This window comes from Pristiophorus japonicus, chromosome 18, assembly GCF_044704955.1.
Source record: "Pristiophorus japonicus isolate sPriJap1 chromosome 18, sPriJap1.hap1, whole genome shotgun sequence".
Classification (NCBI taxonomy): Eukaryota; Metazoa; Chordata; class Chondrichthyes; family Pristiophoridae; genus Pristiophorus; species Pristiophorus japonicus.
The window spans coordinates 103,260,908-103,280,171 of NC_091994.1; the positions used below are offsets into that span (position 1 = coordinate 103,260,908).

A 19,264-nucleotide genomic window follows, 5' to 3' on the forward strand; every position below is an offset into this window, starting at 1 on the left:
CTTTCAAAAGAGAATTGGATATATACTTGAAAAGGAGAAATTTGTAGGCAATGGGGAAAGGGCAGTGGGACTAATCAGATCGCTCTTTCAAAGAACTAGCAGAGACACGATGGACAGAATGGCCTCCTTCGTGCTGTATGATTTGATGATTCTATGATATCAATGACATGAATGAAGGAATACAGAGTTTGCCAATGACACTAAGTTAGGAGGCACAGTAAGTTGTGTAGGTGGGAGCAGCAAGTTACACAGGGACAGATTAAATGAGTGGACAAAACTGTGATGGATGCGAATTCAATGTGAGAGACGAGAAGTCAACCACTTTGGATTCAACAAAGACAAATCGGAAGATTTTCTTGATGGCGAGAGACTTAGTAACTGTGGAGGAGTGAAGGGTTTTGGGTGTCCAGGTACACAAATCTCTAAAAGCTAATACACTGGTACAAATAGTTATCAAGTAGGCTAGTGGAATATTGGCCTTCATCTCAAGTGGGTTGAAATATAAAGGGGAGGAAGTGATGCTTGAGTTGTACAGGGCCTTCCTTGGTCAGACCCCACCTGGAGCACAGTGTTCAGTTCTGGGAACCACACCTCAGGATGGCTATTTTAGCCTCCGAGGGAGTAGAGTGCATATTAACTAGAATTACACCAGGGCTTAAAGGGTTAAATTATGAGGACAGGTTGCATAAACTTGGCTTGTATTCCCTTGAGTTTAGAAGATTGAAGGGTGATCTAATTAAGGTGTTTTAAATAACAGCAGGAATCAGATATAGATAAAATATTTCCTCTAGTGGGACAATCCAGAATAAGGGGAACACAATTTTAAATCAGAGCTAAGCCATTCAGGAGTGAAGTTCGAAAGCACTTTTTCCACAAAAGTGTAGTAGAAATCTGGAACGATCTCTCCTAAAAGGCTGTGGATACTGGGTCGATTGACTCAGGTCAACAGATTTGTATTAGGTAAGGGTATCAAGGGATATGGATCAATGACAGGTAAATGTAGTTGGAGGGGCTAGATGGCCTACTCTACTTCCTTTGTTCCTACATTCATAAATATCTGGTTGGAAAACGAATGGGAGGTTTTAAGAGTTGCTATGGACTGAAATAGTCGAATGCCCTACAGGACATGTAGGTTCCTGAGCTGCTGACACTGGGACAGGAGATGTTGTCTGTGGAGGGTAACAGACCAAAGTTGAATAGTGGAGGTGTGGAGTAGATAAATATTCTGGAGTTTTGCTTGATTATCTTTGGCGACAAGTGGGTATTAATGTGGAACTTTCCATGAGATGATTAAACGCCTAGGATTCAATCTACGGTACATGCCTGTGGAAGGAATGGATGAGCTGAATAGTTGTTTTATACTTTGAGGGATGAATTTCCGCGGGGATTCTCCAACCTGTGACTTCAACAAAAGGGCCATTGAAACCCGGGAAAATCACTGATGGACAAGAGGGAGAAACACTGCAGAAATTCATCCCCATGTGTTCTTATGTTCTTCATATTTAATCGTTACATCAACTTCTTCTAAAAGCCCATTGCCGTGGCAAAGTAGAGGGTCTGAGAGCACAGGTTTTCCAGCTGCAGGCCCCAGGCTCCAGGAGGAGATTCCAGGAGGTCTGTGAGGTTGTCAGATTTCTGTCCAACTGTTGTCAGATTCATAATTTTTTTGTACGGGTATATTGACATACCGCCAGGTTAACAAGTTTTATGCAATGGTTAGGTGGCTATAGATGTTTTTTGGAAGCTAGTACAGGGGTTCCCTGGGAACATGTTAACATTTGCAGGGGGTCCCTGGGACGGTGTTAACATTTGCAGGGGGTCCCAGGGAGTGTGTTAACAATTACAGAGGGTCCGTATTCTGAAGCGTTTGGAAACCACGGGCTTAAAGTTGCACTGGGCAAAGACCATAACTGACCAATGGGTGCTGGTTACCACTGCTTGATATAAAGGTAAAAAATGATTGGCTTGCCGGCAGCAGCAGCATCCACTGTGAGGTACAGACACATATTGTGATACCAAGAGGTCAGATTTCCTCTGTGCATCAGGTGTAGCAAAGTTGTAAACCTGTTCATTAGAAACCGGTTTATGATTTCACTATGCTTGTGTGAACTGGACATCTTCCCTGCAGCTTTACTGTAATATTCATAGACTTGGATAACAAGCCTACAAGTCACTTTAAAGACTGGCGTACTGACAGAAGGAATTGTATTGGAGCAAAAAAACGATCTCTTTCATCTTAATTACATAGGATTGCAGAGGATATTCAGCACAGCAACAGACCATTCGGCCCAACCAGTTTATGCTCCACTCGAGCCTCCTCCCATCTTTCCTCATCTAATTCTCTCAACATAACCCTCTATTCCCTTCTCCCTCATTTACTTATCTGGCCTCCCCTTAAATGCATCGATACTATTCGCTTCAACCACTCCCTGTGGTAGCAAGTTCCACATTCTCACCACTCTCTGGGTAAAGAGGTTTCTTCTGATTCCTTATTTGATTTGATTGGATAATTGTGGCCAGAGTCTCCATAATTTCCATGCTTACTTTCCTCAGTAACCTAGGATGCATCCCATCCGGACCGGGTGACTTTCTACTTTGAGCGCTGCCAATCTTTTAAGTACCTCCTCTTTATCTGTTTTTATCCTGTCCAATATTCCTTCTGCCTCCTCCTTTACTGCTACATATCTTGGAAGCGAAGTGCTCCTTCCAAAACCCTAAGTGAGAGATGGACCCTGATCTACAGCCAATTCTAGACCCTGTTGGCTATTCTACGTAAACAAGATGGTGCGAAAGAAAACAGGTTTATCCATGTTGAAAACAACAGCCTTGGGAACTGGCTTAGCTCACTGCCAAATGAAACGCTACGCTTGGTAAACACTAGTGCAGGCTTGGTCACCAGTCCTGGGCTAGTTGTTTTTGCTCAGTTTAATTAATAATAACACCTGGGGTATGTTTTTGTGGAAAAATCTGCTGGTAACAGAAACAAAAATAGTGCACTCCATTACAATAACAAAAACGTGCGTTTATATAGCGCCTTCAACGTAGTGAAATGGCTCACGTCGTTTAATGCCGTTTTGACTTGATGGAAGGCAGTGTTTGAAATCACTGTCATGTTTGCAACTGAGTGCTGTGGGCTATTTTTGATTATCGCATGAATGTTGGGAGATAAGCCACAAGCCAGATGGAATAATAATAATGGATGTGGCCACTGTTCCTGGTGAATAAACTAGTAATTGAAGTAGACAAAGACTTTCTTCCGCTCTGTGACTATCATTTATTCTCTGGTTGTTCAGGCCATTGGCTTTCACACTCTTATTTTTATTTCTTTTAATGCTTTTTCATTCAAATTTTCTCCCCTCTTTCCCTGAAAGTGCTCACGGTGCTAGGGTATGGTCAGTAGCACTGGTCGATGTGCTGGCTTTTCATGCATGCACCTAGGCAGCGAGTGTCATCAGCTTGTGGCAGATACTGGGAGGCATTCACATCTCCTCACCTTCCAGCCGGGGTCATTGGAAAGTAATAAGGAGCAAGAAGCTTGGCTGATGTTTCCATAGCCCAGGAGCACTGAGGCAGATGTAGCGCTCCTATTACCACTACCCTAGGTCAGAGTAGCTAATCTAGCTCAGGTCAGCGATCGAGCCTGGCCTGTTTGGCTCAATTCTCCATGACGCCCCCGTGGCACACGCCTTTATGAATAACGCTGCACCACGCATCTAATACTCTCCTCCTTTAAGATGCTCCTTAAAACCTACCTCTTTAACCAAGTTTTTGGTCACCTGCCTTAATATCTCCTTATGTGGCTCGGTATCAAATTTTGTTTGATTAACGCTCTTGTGAAGCACCTTGGGATATTTTACTACCTTAAGGGTGCTATATAAATGCAAGTGTTGTGTGAAGTGCGGCAGAGTCAAGGGGTTTAGGGAATGAAGTCGAGAGTGCAGGTGATGCGATGGCTGATGGCTCGGCCATGGACAGTGGGAGAGGAGGAAGGTGATGCTCAGTAGTCCAGAGATGGAATAGCAGAGGGTACAAGTGTAGAGCTTGAGTCGGTTGTGGAGGTAACCCATATGATTGAATATTAGCGACGTAATGGGGAGATGGGTGGGTTGGTATTCTGGTAGGATGAGATCCAATGGGTTGAAGAGTCTTCTTCATGATCTGGGAAGGCGCCGATATTTCCGTGGCCACACAGTGTTCCAGGTAACCCGCGCAGTCAGCTTTCCGACTTTTCAGTACAAAAACCATGCATGCGCAATAATTTGAAAGGCCCGCGCACCCCCTTAAAGGGAACATTGGAAGCCACCTTGACTGATGTTACGCCCTCTCTATAATCCAGAGGCACTAATGATAATGGTGCCACCAGCCCAATTAAGATCAGCTAATCCAGCGTGAACTGGGGATGGAAGTTGGGATGATCCCACTATCAGGAATAGCTGAAAAGACGGGGGCTATTTTCTTTAGAAATGAGACAGTTGAGGGGTGACCTGATAGAGGTCTTTAACATTGTGAAGGGGTTCAGTAGGGTAGATGTAGAGAAGATGTTTCCACTTGTGGGGGAATCCAAAACTAGGGGCCATAAATATAAGATAGTCACCAATAAATCCAATGAAGAATTCAGGAGAAACTTCTTTACTCAGAGAGTGGTTAGAATGTGGAACTCGCTACCACAGGGAGTAATTGAGGTAGATGCATTTAAGGGGAAGCTAGATAAGTACTTAGGGAGCAGGGACTAGAAAAATATCCTGATGGACTGAGATGAAGAGCGGTGGGAGAAGGCTGATATGGAGCGTAAACTCTGGCATAGATCAGGTGGGCCGAATGGTCAGTTTCTGTAAAATTCTATGTAACTGTAAAGCAGTTTAAACGTGCAAATATTGCAGATTTCTGTCTTGCAGGAGATTGTTTTTAAGTAATATAGTAAATGGATAAATTCTCTATAGGTAATTCAATATAGGTTTATGCTCTTTTAAAGAAATTCTTCAAGCAACTATATTTTTATGCCTTTATAATTTGATGTAATAAAAATATATCTGCATTCTTTAGGGTTTTAGATATGTAGTGCTTATTGGAGGGGATTGTAGACCCCCAAAAATGGGGTGACTCTGAGAGTTCACTAATCGTTGCTGGAATTCAAACCCTTTCGGAAATCTGGGGTTAGAAATTGCATAGTGCCCCGTTTGGGGCGCTAACTTTTGTAGGAGCGCAAAAGTATCGGCGGGTGCTACCCCATTCTAGAGGACGCGAACTTCTGGTGTAGCGCTCCAGGAGGGAAGTGGAGTGCTAAATCAAGCGCTACTGCTTCCCTTGGAGCGCTAAACCAGGCAAGAGGGGCGGTAGCGGCAGAGTGCAGCGCTGGCGGGATCAGAGGCTCCTTTCGTCCATTGCAGCAGGCTCTTCAGTTCCCCTGCTCGGTGATAGCAGCCGCAATCCACGATGATCAGCCCAAGCACTCGAACAGAGCGCAGGGCTGACCAATTGCGGCACTAGAAACATTGAAAATAAATGCACAGAGGGTTGAACAAAACATTTTCACCTACCTCACCGGCATTCCCTTTAACTAGCACTCCCCAAGCGGCCGGCCGACCTTACACCGCCTCCTGCAGCTGCCGGTGTTGACACCCGGCGATGCTGCAGGGGGCGGAACCCAATTTAGCATCCTGAGCCGTTCCGGGGCGCTGCGTACCGGATGATGTCACAATCTCCAGGGCACAGAAGATCGTGGCATTAGGGTTCACAGCCGCCGCTAACCTGCAGGGGAAGTTCGCGGGTATCGGTACTCTCACCGCGCCTGGTCGGTTGTTATCATCCCCCGGAGGCGCAAAGCAGCCGAATTTCTCCCCCCAATCTTTTTATCATTGGTAAACTTTACTAGTGCAGCTCCCAGCACGGAGCCTCGCCACAGGGGAGGGAGCATATCGGGAAATCGCTGGTACAATACGCCACGGTCTTGCGACCATTAGTTTGACAGACAATCGTGAGCGGGCCTGTAATTTCCAGTAACGTGCTTCCAGCAAGCAAGGCTTTGTCCTGGGAGCTACGTTTGTAAAACTTGCCCTCATCATCATCATCACAGGCAGTCCCTCGGAATCACGGAAGACTTGCTTCCACTCTTAAAATTGAGTCCTTAGTTGGCTGAACAGTCCAATATAAGAACCACAGTCCCTGTCACAGGTGGGACAGATAGTTGTTAAGGGGAAGGGGTGGGTGGGACTGGTTTGCCGCACGCTCTTTCCGCTGCCTGAGCTTGATTTCTGCATGCTCTCGGCGATGAGACTCGAGGTGCTCAGCGCCCTCCCGGATGCACTTCCTCCACTTAAGGCGGTCTTTGGCCAGGGGACTCCCTGGTGTCAGTGGGGATGTTGCACTTTATCAGGGAGGCTTTGAGGATGTCCTTGTAACGTTTCCTGCTGCCCACCTTTGGCTCGTTTGCCGTGAAGGAGCTCCGAGTAGAGCGCTTGCTTTGGGAGTCTCGTGTCTGGCATGCGAACAATGTGGCCTGCCCAGCGGAGCTGATCAAGTGTGGTCAGTGCTTCAATGCTGGGACTGTTGGCCTGGTCGAGGACTTGCCCTCATAGCTTATTGATGGTTTACTGAAAGCAACAAAAACATCCATGTGATTTCTCCAAAGCTACTGTTGGCAATATTTAGAGAGGGATCAGAATCTAAGCGTACATAGGGTGGGTTGCCAAATCCAGATGCATGGAGGTTCCGTCAAACAGTTTTTTACACCTATCTCCAATATTTTCATGACTAATAACCAAGAAGGTTCAAAGAAAATGAAGGGAAAAAAAACACAATTATTTCAATGCCCATATGATATTTCTCCCGGATTGCTCACAGCAGTGCCCAGATTAAGCTTTAATTCCTGGAGACCCCAGGACAATCCTGGAGGGTTGGTAACCCTATAAGTAAGGTGGAGTTTTAGACAGGGATGTAGAAATGTTGGAGTACAGGCAAACTTCTGATCAAGTTGCATTCTGCTAATATTCATTGTCCACTTCACGTTCTCTTTTCGCAAGTGTGTTAAGACTTAAGCATCTATTTTATCGATCGTTGTTAAAATCAAATTGTGTGTGCTTGCATTGCATGAGTTTGAGGGTTTGATGCTATTTGGAGTGCTACTGAAATAAAGCTGCAGTATCCATTTTATATTGTGCTACACATGGCCTTCCAACATTTGCTTTGTTACTTATTTCTTCCGTTATTGTGAAGTCCCATCAAATCCCAGGAAACCTGACGTTAGTGGAGTCAAACACTGTTTGTGGTGAAAAATTTTGGTGACTAAAAGTGACCGAGAAAATTGAACAGCAAATTAAGCATGGAAGTGATTGCTTGACCATTATGTCACAGTAGGGAAAAGGGAGAAACGGGTGCAGTTTGTGTCTACTTCGATCTTAGAGTGTGGGATTGCATGATCAGACTCCGTCAGGGAGTCCTCTGCCTCTACAAAAGTGAATACCCACGCTAAAGTTTAGTTTTAAAACTTATACGGCACACAAAATGCTATAAATGTTCCACAGGTAGATTTTCCTGGCCTTTGTCCCCAGTCCCTTGAATGCACAGTTCCTTCAGTGCTCAGTTCAGGAAAACCGGGCAGAAACCCAGATAACTCTTTTGTTTAGCCCTGAGACCTCTAGGGCTTTCCTGGGGGTGGCATTTGGCCTGCAGCGACTGTAGGCCCAGGGTCACCCTAGGTATTTAAAGGAAACCAGGGGACATTCTCAGCTTCCTGCCTCATTTTCAGGATCGCTTCCAGTCAGGACAATGAAAAGCTACAAGTACTAATACTGTATATTTCCCATTTCCCATTGAATATGAGAAGCAACCCTCACACTTCGTGAGACATTCCAAGAACGCTTGGATTCTTCAATAAGCATGTAGTTCAAAAACTCTTGTTGCACATTCTTGACAGAGCTCATAGTCTGCATACAGGAATTGTCGATTCAGAGATGTGGAGATTGTCCTTTCCTGAATTTGCCATTTACTTCTCTTTAATGCAGCCTCTGGATACGCAAAGGCTGTTACTTGCACACTTCTTGCACTCTATGTGTACTTTACAGTTTCTTGTGTTAAATGTGTTTCATATCTTCACTTATCGAATGCTATTCTGACGGAAGATTCTCAGGGCCATCGTGACTGAGAGTAGTACTGGAACCGTTCTTTTTGGAGTAGCCGCCATAGAATCTACCTGTAGCGCTATTTGTTATTGTCTGATAACACAACTCGAAGCCCTAAAGCTCACATGGCCAAATAGTATTGATTTGAAATGGGTGTGTAAAGTTAAAATTCACCCCATTGTATGGGATTTCTTTATACAGTCCATTGTAGGAATGTATTTTCTTGAGAGCATTGGCCATTGGCATACAAATCAAATGTTTGCAACGTGCCAAATTTTAACTGAATAATATTTTGGAAGAAAATTGCAGTCTGCTTGTTCATCCATGTTGGAATACAAAAAGGGTACTGCAACTTTAAAACCTTTTACATGGTAATTGGTGCAATGAGTGTTTTTGACGGCAAAACATATTTCCTTATTCATCATCAATTGGGCAGCAATGTCTGTTTCTTCGGATGAAACATTAACTAGAAGGACATAAAATATCTTCGATTGCATTGACAAAAAATCACTCCGAACTAAGAATGACTAGTTGTGTTGTAGCTAACATTCAGAAAGTTGTATTTATTTGAATGCTAAGTTAACTTAAATTAGACCAGGCCTAGCAAAAAATAGAAACTAAAAACATATGCGTGGTATACAATCCTATTGCACCACTAACCTGTGATAGAAAGAGAAAATTGGGTCTCTCATTTGCTCAGAGAGATATTTTTGCCCTGTGCTTTCTCCTGAGACAGTTTTACGACAGTAACTATTACCAACCTGAGGGGTGGAGATACTCCCATGCGCACAATGCGATTCTGGGACCGTTTGGAGAACTTATGACAGAAGACGATATAATCCGTATAGAAAAGCAAATTGAAAACCTCCAAGTCATGCACAAAGTGCAGAAAGTGGAGACGGAACTGGAGCAGCTAGAGCTTGAACTTCAGCAACTCCTGCCCGTGTCTGCTGCATTGACACACGAGCATTTTACTGTGAACCCGAAACAGGTACATGGACAGGCGGATGACCTGCCTGCTTGGTGCAACAAGATTTCAACCCTGTTGAAGAGCATGGCCATTCTTCTGGCCACTCTAGGTGGGAAGGAGATAGACATGTTTGACATAATGCCTTCACGTGATCAGCGCAGGGATCCAGTGGTTGAGCCAATGAAGGCGAAAGAGACAAATATGTATATAGGAAGGTCTCAGTCATTCAGTTCAACTCGAGAGGAAGCTCAGAAAGAAATCCTGCAATGCGGTGTGTCAGTCAAAAACATAAAAGCAAATTATGAGTTGCAACTGCAATCAAAAATGACCGATGATATGCAACACAGAGTTTACAAAAGGAAAAGATCTTTACCTGTTGGACCTCATGGTACAGAACCTATTTTGGAAGAACACCATAATTTTAGCATCAATGCAACTCCAAGCACTGAGTCAGAGTACAGAGTGCAACAACAGTATCCAAGAAATTGTAGGCCAGTGATGGTGGAAGAGCCATTAATTGTGCCAGTGCATGCGCAGTTAATGTATTCTGGTTCAACAGACATCTGCAAGAATGACATAGACCAATGTTTAAATCTAGACGATGAGACTTTATTTAGTCCAGACCTCATGACCAGAAGTCTTCCAGTCCAGACGGACCTCAGTTATGTACAACAATACATCGACATGAGGAAGGAACGCATTGTGTTCCTCTTCCTTGAACACTGGAGGAAATGGACATTTGCAGAATCTTTCAGGCAAAACCAAATGAGGCCCAATATTTCAGCTTTAACTGAGGATTTCGAAAACATTCAACACCACGATGGGCTTTTGTACAATACACCGGAATTACAGTCCGAAATTATGAGGGGAAGAAGTGATGATGACCGTCTTCTTTACTTCATGAAGCAGAGGCAAGTGGTTGGCAAACTGATCGGCCACTGGCGGACAATTATTTCCCAGGTCCCAACTCGACAAATAAGGCGATTGAGTCGGCATCACATGATATATTGGCCACAGCATTTCCTCCCCCATGTTAATGGTGCTCCTGTTGATTACAACAGCTTGAGCCTTGACCTTTTCATGCTTGGGTACTTCCAGTTGTTGGAGATGAACATGTCTCGGGCTGAGCGCAAATTTCGACACATCCTTTGCTACGAGATGTTTGACCGCCTGGGAAGCCACAGCTGGGAACAGATTAGAAAATTTCACAAAGTAATCATGGAAGAGATTGAGTCTGAAAAACGCGAATGGGCCGATGGATTTGAAGACGTTAAGCAACAGTTTTTTGGCGACAGAGTTGACAGAGTTGGGGTTCACCAGGACAACGCAACGGCCCAGGAAGTGCACACTGCGACGAAGCCCCCCGCATTATCTCGACAGGAATCATTTCTGAGTAATTCCAACAGTTTCCCAGTCAGTGATATTACAGGAGATGAGCAGATGCGGAGGAACAAAATTAGAAAAGAATCAATTCAACTCATCTCTGAACTTGGAGAATTCTGCAACGAAGAGATTTGCCGATATATTGATCGAAGTTTCTCATTCTGGAAGGAGAAAGAATCCGAGTTATTTGATATTTAAACTGAGAAAGCAGTGATCTTCGGTTTTGAAGCTAATACCTCTTTAGATACCCTGTAAGAGGTAGCTACTTTTCAAGAAACAGATGAGGTGAGGTGGTATTACAGTATAAGTGTGAGGCACAGAACTGGAGATGAGCTCCAGAGCAGTTTGGATTGGATTATCAATGGACATGAATGAACCCAATAATCAGATACTTTAGGACACATCATTTTCAAATATCTGTTTATTTGTAGTAGATTAACTGCTTGCATAGAGTTAAGTTATGACAAATATTGTAACTGTTGCAAAGTGTATTTGGTTTATCCTCGAGTAAAAAATGATATTGTGATTTTATCTCCAATCACTGAGACCAATTGAAATGTGTATTGAAGTTATCAGTGAGTCAAGAAACCAAGCAGCAGAGGTAAAATATCCAGGTTTACAATCATAATAAGTAACTAAACCTTCTGGTTAGTTTACTGTCTTTGGGAGGAACTCCTAATTAATCTAATCTAAGCCTAAAGGGTTCATGCAAATACATTTTGTGCTCAGCTTGCTGAGAATTTCTTGGGCAACCGGTGTTGTAGGGCTTCTAATCCACCATTATTCCAGCTATTTTCCTCTCTTGGCTCAATAATGTGGCATCATAAATGCCTACAGTGAACTGTCGAGCTGTGTGTCTGGCTGTTCTTTCATCTGTTTAGTCTGCGTTCATTGCAAAGTTACAGCTGGATTGTACTACCGTAGGGTCCCGAACAAACAGCATCCAGTTATTTATTCCTGTCACATTTTGGTATAAAATTCATTGCTTCTTGTTATGAATTATGAAACACAAGATTGTGGCATGTTACACATTTCTAATTATGACAGGAAAGGTGCCGCACTCCAGGCAGTGCTGGCAAGTGGAGACCAGAGCTCCGGCCTCTGAATACTAGGTCGCCATTCAGTGAGATATTCGTGTCTGATGGGAGTGGAGTGCCGACCATCACTGCATCTAGCCAGTTTACCTGGTAGAGAGTTGTGAGTCAGGCTAATGATCTGGCCACGTAAAAGGTGGCTTCGTTACAGAAACGAACCAGAGCACGATCTTCTGGTTATACAACAGCAGAGGAAATATGTCGTCTCTTGAGGCATGGAAGAGAAGAAGAAGTCAGAGCAGGCTCGAAGGGCCTAACCATGCTCCTATTTCTTACGTTCTTATGTTCTAAGACGACGACAACTACAGGAAAGAAAAACTCAAACCACATGGATAGCCCTCAGTACAATCTCAGATAGAAACTGAATCAAATTTTTACTTTGGATGGATTTTGAGGCTTGGGCCTCATTAGGGGGAAGTCGGTAAGCTGTGGGCACCAAAGCAGCCTGTGGGAGGGTGGAAATTCGTCTGGCTTCCATGCTGAGCTGGCCGCCACTCGGAGCTGGGGGTGGGGTAGAGGAGGCGGTAGTTAGCCTCGGACTGACTGACAGTGGGACAAAGCTTTTCTGTGGGCCCAGGAGGAACACTCCTGCACCTCCTGGCCCCACCCAAAAAAAATTATACATTGTCTGTGCCGTTTTTTTTTAAATGGTCCCCAGTGGTCCCTTTAAGGACCACTGGTTAGGCCACACAATGCCTGGTACAAATGGGCAGAGTGTACCCTGCGTATGCTTCACCCATTTGTCCCTCAAAATTGCAATCTGTATCCTATGTCTGTCACAGGACCCCCCATCTGTATTTTACAAGTGGCCTCCCACCTGAAATAAGCAAACATTCTGGCTACCCATTTCAGGACCCTATCTAAGATGGCGACAGCCAGAGCACCATGTAAACTGTGCAGTAAGGGAAGCAACACCATTTTCAGGTCACTGCCACAGTATTTACACCAGGCAGCTGGAGTTAAAATCAACCCTAAAAGCTATAGAGACGCTAGCTCCCTCTTATAACGTGATATGAAAAGAAATAGGTATGAGATTGTAACAAGCTACTTGATTGTTCTTATTGTGCATTTACAAACCTAACAGGATAGAGAAAGTTCAACCTTAAAAATGGCTTCCTTTGTCATACTCATTTGTTGCAAATGAACCACTTCTGGTGCAAGAGGGGAACAGTCTTGCCTTCAGCAAAGGCAAGCCCCCCAATCGTTCTCCTATCAGCTCTGTTCAAGAACAACTTAACAATCAACTTTTGTCCCACCCACTGAACCCACTTCAGCTCATGATGATTGACAGCGATGGTTGACTAACTGGAAGCACTGGAGCTCTGGTTCGGCAATTGTCACGGTCAATGATGGACGGGACACAACTTACAGTTTAGTGCTTGAGCTATCCTGTATGGCCCACAGAAAATGGTTCTGAGGTCTGCAAACAGGCCGTGGTCTGTCATTTGAGGACCTCGGCCTTAACGATAAATGGAAGTATTTTGAAAATCAACGTGTAAGTAGGCATTTAGCTATTTGTCCTGAACTGTCTTCAGGAACTCCTGGTGGCAAAGCTTAAGCCCAGTTCCATAAGAATGTATATAGCAGTTATTTCATTACATCTCCTAGTTTGTAAATTTATTTAGAGGAGTTTCACACATTAACCCTGATCTCCTGCTAGGGATTTTAATTTTGCCCAACAAAAGATTATGCATGCCTATTAGAATCATAGAATCATAAAATAGTACAGCACAGAAGGAGGCCATTTGGCTCTTTTGAAGAGCGATCCAGTCCGTCACACTCCCCCGCTCTTTCCTCATATCCCTGCAATATTTTCTCCTTCAAGTATTTATCTCATTCCCTTTTGAAGATTACCATTGAATCTGTATCCACCCTATCAGGCAATGCATTCCAAATCCGAACCACTTGTTGCGTAACAAAGTTCTTCCTCATGTCACCCTCTGGTCCTTTTGTCAGTCACGTTAAATCTGTGTCCTCTGGTTATCGAGCCTTCAGCCATTGGAAACACTTCCTCTATTTAAATCCTTCAGGACTTTAAATATCTCTCTGAAATCTCCTTTTAACGTTCTCTGCGCTAAGGTGAACAACTTTTCCAGTCTATCCACATAACTGTAATCCCTCATCCCTGGAAGCATTCTAGTAAATCTCCTCTGCACCCTCTCCAAAGCCTTCACGTCCTTCCTAAAGTGTTGTGCCCAGAAATGGACACAGTACTCCAGCTGGGGCTGAACTAGTGTTTTATATAGCTCTAGCATAACTTCCTGGCTTTTGCACTCTATGCCTCTATTAACAAAGCTCAGGATCCCATATACTTTATTAACTGCTTTGTAAACCTACCCTGCCACCTTCAAAGATTTGGGCACAAACACCCCCAGGTCCTTCTCTTCTTGCACCCCCTTTAAAATTGTAGCATTTAGCAGGTATTGTCTCTCCTCATTTTCCCTACCAAAATGTATGACCTCACACTTTTCTGCGTTGAATCTCATCTGCCACGTGCCCGCCCATTCCAGCAGCCTGTCTATGTCCTCTTGAACTCTATCACTATCCTCCTCACTGTTTACGACACTTCCAATTTTGCATCCTCTGCAGATTTTGAAATTGTGCCCTGTACCCCCAATTCCAAGTCATTAATATCAAAAACAGCAGAGGTCCTCGTACTGAACCTTGGGAAACTCCACTGTACACCTCCCTCCAGTCCGAAAAGCAGCCATTCACCACAACTCTCTGCTTTCGATTCCTTAGCCAATTTTGAGTCCATGTTGCCGCTGCCCCTTTTACCCCCTGGGCTTAGCTGGATAGGATTCAAACCTGTGGTGGATAACACCTTGAACTCGGGTCTTGACTGGTTGATCTCTGAGTGCCAGGCTTTGTTTGTTGAGGACCTATTACATCACATGACCTGAAGTCAGGGAAGTATTTCATCTACTTTCCAAAGGCTTGCCCAAGCAGACACGAGCTCTTTGGCAAATGGCATGTTGGCCTTCATAGTGAGAAGATTTGAGTATAGGAGCAGAGAGGTCTTACTGCAGTTGTACAGGGCCTTGGTGAGACCACACCTTGAATATTGTGTACAGTTTTTTTCTCCTAATCTGAGGAAGGACATTTTTGCTTTTGAGGGAGTGCAGCGAAGGTTCACCAGACTGATTCCCAGGATGGCAGGACTGACATATGAAGAAAAACTGGATTCACTGGAATTTAGAAGAAGGAGAGGGGATCTCATAGAAACATATAAAATTCTGACGGGATTGGACAGGTTAGATGCAGGAAGAATGTTCCCGATGTTGGGGAAGTCCAGAACCAGGGGTCACAGTCTAAGGATAAGGGGTAAGCCATTTAGGACCGAGATGAGGAGAAACTTCTTCACTCAGAGAATTGTGAACCTGCGGAATTCTCTACCACAGAAAGTTGTTGAGGCCAATTCGTTAGATATATTCAAAAGGGAGTTAGATGTGGCCCTTATAGCTAAAGGGATCAAGGGGTATGGAGAGAAAGCAGGAATGGGATACTAAAGTTGCATGATCAGCCATGAATGGTGGTGCAGGCTCGAAGAGCCGAATGGCCGACTCCTGCACCTATTTTCTATGTTCCTGTGGTTGTATGATCCATTCGGCCATTATCCTGTCTTTCTGTGCAGCATTTCCTAACCCAGATGGAAAGTGAGGGAAAATTCAGCACAGTTGTTGCCAGGGCCAAGCTTGCCTTTTTTATGAACCATAGCCAGGATCTGAGGAAATCCTTGCAGGTGTTTGTTTTTATGGATGACCATTGTTCTCAGGATTCAAATATCAGGTAGCACTTAGTTTGGTTTCCTTGTGTTATTAGCTGCTGGGTCTGATGCTCCAGCTGTGTTACTGTACATTGGGGCAGTAGCCAGAATTTGGGCAAATCCCCACCACATAATCTTACTTTGTCGCACTCCCCCATCTGGACTGGTGAAAGTAAGGGGCCTAAATTGCCCCTCTCCTTAAGGCCTGTTACCACCGCAAATTGGCGGCTACGCTGCGGAATGCAGTGGCTGCCGACTTTTTGTGGAATGGCCGCTGAAAGCCCAATTGCCCTTCCGAGTTTTCCCGGCGGTGTCCCGATCTTCCCCCTACCGCTCCGCTGCTGCCGATCTGTCTTAAGTGCGTCATCACTGTGCACACCGCCAATCTAACCCCACCCCCCTCCCCGACGGCGACATTCCCTCTGAAAATCTTCGGCCCGCCCGGCGGTGCCAAAACCTGTTTTTTTTCCCGGTGGTCCAGTGAGGCTGTGGCCTTCTGCAATGGCGGTGTGGCTTCCCTTAAAGGGGAGGGCGCACTGCCGCTGCCGCCATGTTGTTTTTTGTTGACCGACTACTATGTCGGCCTGACAATTATGCCCCCCGAATTCAGTCGGGCCGCCAACAGGCAACCCGGCACCCCCGCTGGCCCGGCCAAAACCCTCCCCGGTGGCCCAGTGGGCCGAAGTTTTAAAATCGCAAAAGGCTCTCCCCTTTAAGTGAAGGGGACGTGGTGACGCGGCCTTATGATGACGTCATCGCGGCAGTCATTCCGCACCGCCCCCAACTTCCGCCCCTCAGGTGTTGCCGCATATCCGCCCCTCTCGAATAGTCACCGCCCCCATTAAGAGCGACTTCCAGATCCGAATAAGAAAAACAACAAAGAGCGGAATTTCGCTCAAGAGGCGACCTCAACCACAGCTGTGGTAAAAACCATTGAAACGGAGTGCGTGCACCCTGTTTTGGGGGGCGAGTGGCGGGGGGGTGTGCAATATCTACCCTTAAATGTCTTTCTGCATTGTCTGATGGTATACATTGTCTTCCATCTGGCAGAAATGTAATTTTAAGAATTATTATTAAATAGCAACCCACAAAACACTTTAAAGAAATCTTTGTTCTGTTTATATATTTGTTAATGTTTGATGTTTACAATATACATAGATGACCTGGAAGAGGGGACAGAGTGTAGTGTAACAAAATTTGCAGATGACACAAAGATTAGTGGGAAAGCGGGTTGTGAAGAGGACACAGAGAGGCTGCAAAGAGATTTAGAAATGTTAAGCGAATGGGCTAAGGTTTGGCAGATGGAATGCAATGTCGGAAAATGTGAGGTCATCCACCTTGGAAAAAAAAACAGTAAAAGGGAATATTATTTGAATGGGGAGAAGTTACAACATGCTGCGGTGCAGAGGGACCTGGGGATCCTTGTGCATGAATCCCAAAAAGTTAGTTTGCAGGTGCAGCAGGTAATCAGGAAGGCGAATGGAATGTTGGCCTTCATTGCGAGAGGAATGGAGTACAAAAGCAGGGAGGTCCTGTTGCAATTGTACAGGGTATTGGTGAGGCCGCACCTGGAGTACTGCGTGCAGTTTTGGTCACCTTCCTTAAGGAAGGATATACTAGCTTTGGAGGGGGTACAGAGACGATTCACTAGGCTGATTCCGGAGATGAGGGATTGAGTAGACTGGGTCTTTACTCGTTGGAGTTCAGAAGGATGAAGGGTGATCTTATAGAAACATTTAAAATAATGAAAAGGATAGACAAGATAGAGGCAGAGAGGTTGTTTCCACTGGTCGGGGAGACTAGAACTAGGGGGCACAGCCTCAAAATACGGGGGAGCCAATTTAAGACCGAGTTGAGAAGGAATTTATTCTCCCAGAGGGTTGTGAATCTGTGGAATTCTCTGCCCAGGGAAGCAGTCGAGGCTAGCTCATTGAATGTATTCAAGTCACAGATAGATAGATTTTTAACCAATAAGGGAAGTAAGGGTTACGGGGAGCGGGCGGGTAAGTGGAGCTGAGTCCACGGCCAGATCAGCCATGATCTTGTTGAATGGCGGAGCAGGCTCGAGGGGCTAGATGGCCTACTCCTGTTCCTAATTCTTATGTTCTTATGTTCTTATTTAGCTCTTCTTTTAGGCTGAAGGTATTGTATGCTTCTGATATAGTTTGCTGACCTTATACTAATGCATTCATTAGTAAAAATAAAATGAAGGTCTTCTGGGCAGAGAGCTCACCTTGTGTTTTGGGGAATGGCAGCATAGCCTGGACTAATGATCCGGTCACATGAGCTCAAATCCCACCACGGCAGCTGAAGAATTTAAATTCAATTAAATAAATCTGGAATTTAAAAAAAAAACAGTCGAGGGTATCAGTAATGGTGACCATGAAACTAGAAGATTGTTGTAAAAACCTATCTGGTTCACTGGTGTCCTTTAGGGAAGGAAATCTACCGTCCTTATATCCAGTCTGGCTATAATGTGACTCCAGACCCACAGCAGTGTGGTTGACTCTTAACTGCCCTCTGTAATGGCCTAGCAAGCCACTCAGTTGTACCAAACCGCTTACAGAGAAGGTGTACTACTTCACCACATGGACTGCAGTGGTTCAAGAAGGTGGTTCACCACCACTTTCTCAAGGGCAATTAGGGATGGGCAATAAATGCCGGCCTTGCCAACGACACCCACATCCCGTGAACGAATTTAAAAAAAGATCCCTTGGTTCAACCCAAATGTTTCTTAAAGTGGCAGTCTTCTATCTTAGTTGGCTTGGCAACGTGTTCATGGTAAGTGGAGTATACCTTCAATTGATGAATGCTGACAATAACATCTAAAGTTAAAGGAATATGAAAGTAGTATTGATGTACAAATAATTATTAAAAGGGAATACATGCTCCCCCAATGGCTCAGCTGTATGGTCGTCGGGTGAAAGGAAGTTACTGTTGTCTGTGATGCACTTTGTGGTCAAATAGCCTGCCAAAACTCATCGTCCAGGCTCGCACATGAGCCACTTGGGCGAGAAACGAGAGAGTGACATGTTCCCTAGCCTATTTCTTCGGGAGACGAGAAGAGGAAGGGGGAAAATTGAGGGAAAAGGAAGTAATAAAGAGAAAAGGAGCAATGAATGCAGTTATTGCAGGATAAATCAGAGGACCTGTCAGTAAAGGCTCAGAGTTCACATACAGTTACCTGTCTCCACTTTTTACTCCTTATTTTATTCTCATAATGAATGACCCATTCACACCTTATCTGTAACACGTTGCTTAAGATTTGTAAAAGATGTTTGGATTAAATGAGCAATGTTATTTAAGAGAGCAATGAAATAGAACTCTCCTCTGTTTGCATTCAGCATCTCTCTTATGAGTTTAACTTCCAAATCATTATTTGGCTGCACATGTTTTCTGATTTTAAGTGGAATCCTATGTTTTGAATTGTTTAGAAATTTGGTTAATCTTCATCGTCTCTTTTTTGGAAGGTTCAGCTTTGGTTAATATTTTAAATATATATCTGTTTTTTTAATATGTGAAATGAGTTATTATGGAATATAAAGTTAGGTACTGTTGAAGTGTGCCTTATATGCAAGATTGATCATGTACCGTACAAATAACTTTAATCCACTTCAATTTTTGCTCCTGATTCAACCTGGTTCATATTATGCACGGTTTTCTTTTGGCCTAATGCATTCTAGTGATCTAACTCTCTGTCAACTGTGCAATAAAGATTACTTTGAGACTTACAAAAATGTCTGAAAACTGTGTTGAGTTAGATTTGGGGCATGGGGATCGGGCGGGAAAGTGGAGTTGAGGTAGAAGATCAGCCATGATCTCACTGAATGGCAGAGCAGGCTCGAGGGGCCGAATGACCTACTCCTGTTCCTATTTCTTCTGTGTCTTATTTTGTGGGTTATGTACTCCTGGTACAAAGATTTGGATCCATTCC

At 44.4% G+C, this 19,264-nt stretch overlaps 2 protein-coding genes across 2 annotated transcripts in view; both read left to right on the forward strand.

The window, feature by feature from the left end:
- The window catches only part of espn (espin), a 196,131-nt gene that overhangs the window by 167,614 nt on the left and 9,253 nt on the right, over window positions 1-19,264 (forward strand). The window lies entirely within an intron of this gene.
- LOC139229367 (espin-like protein) lies at window positions 8,938-10,668 on the forward strand. The gene has a single exon (XM_070861065.1). It carries the CDS (start codon window positions 8,938-8,940, stop codon window positions 10,666-10,668), a length of 1,731 nt encoding a protein of 576 aa, XP_070717166.1.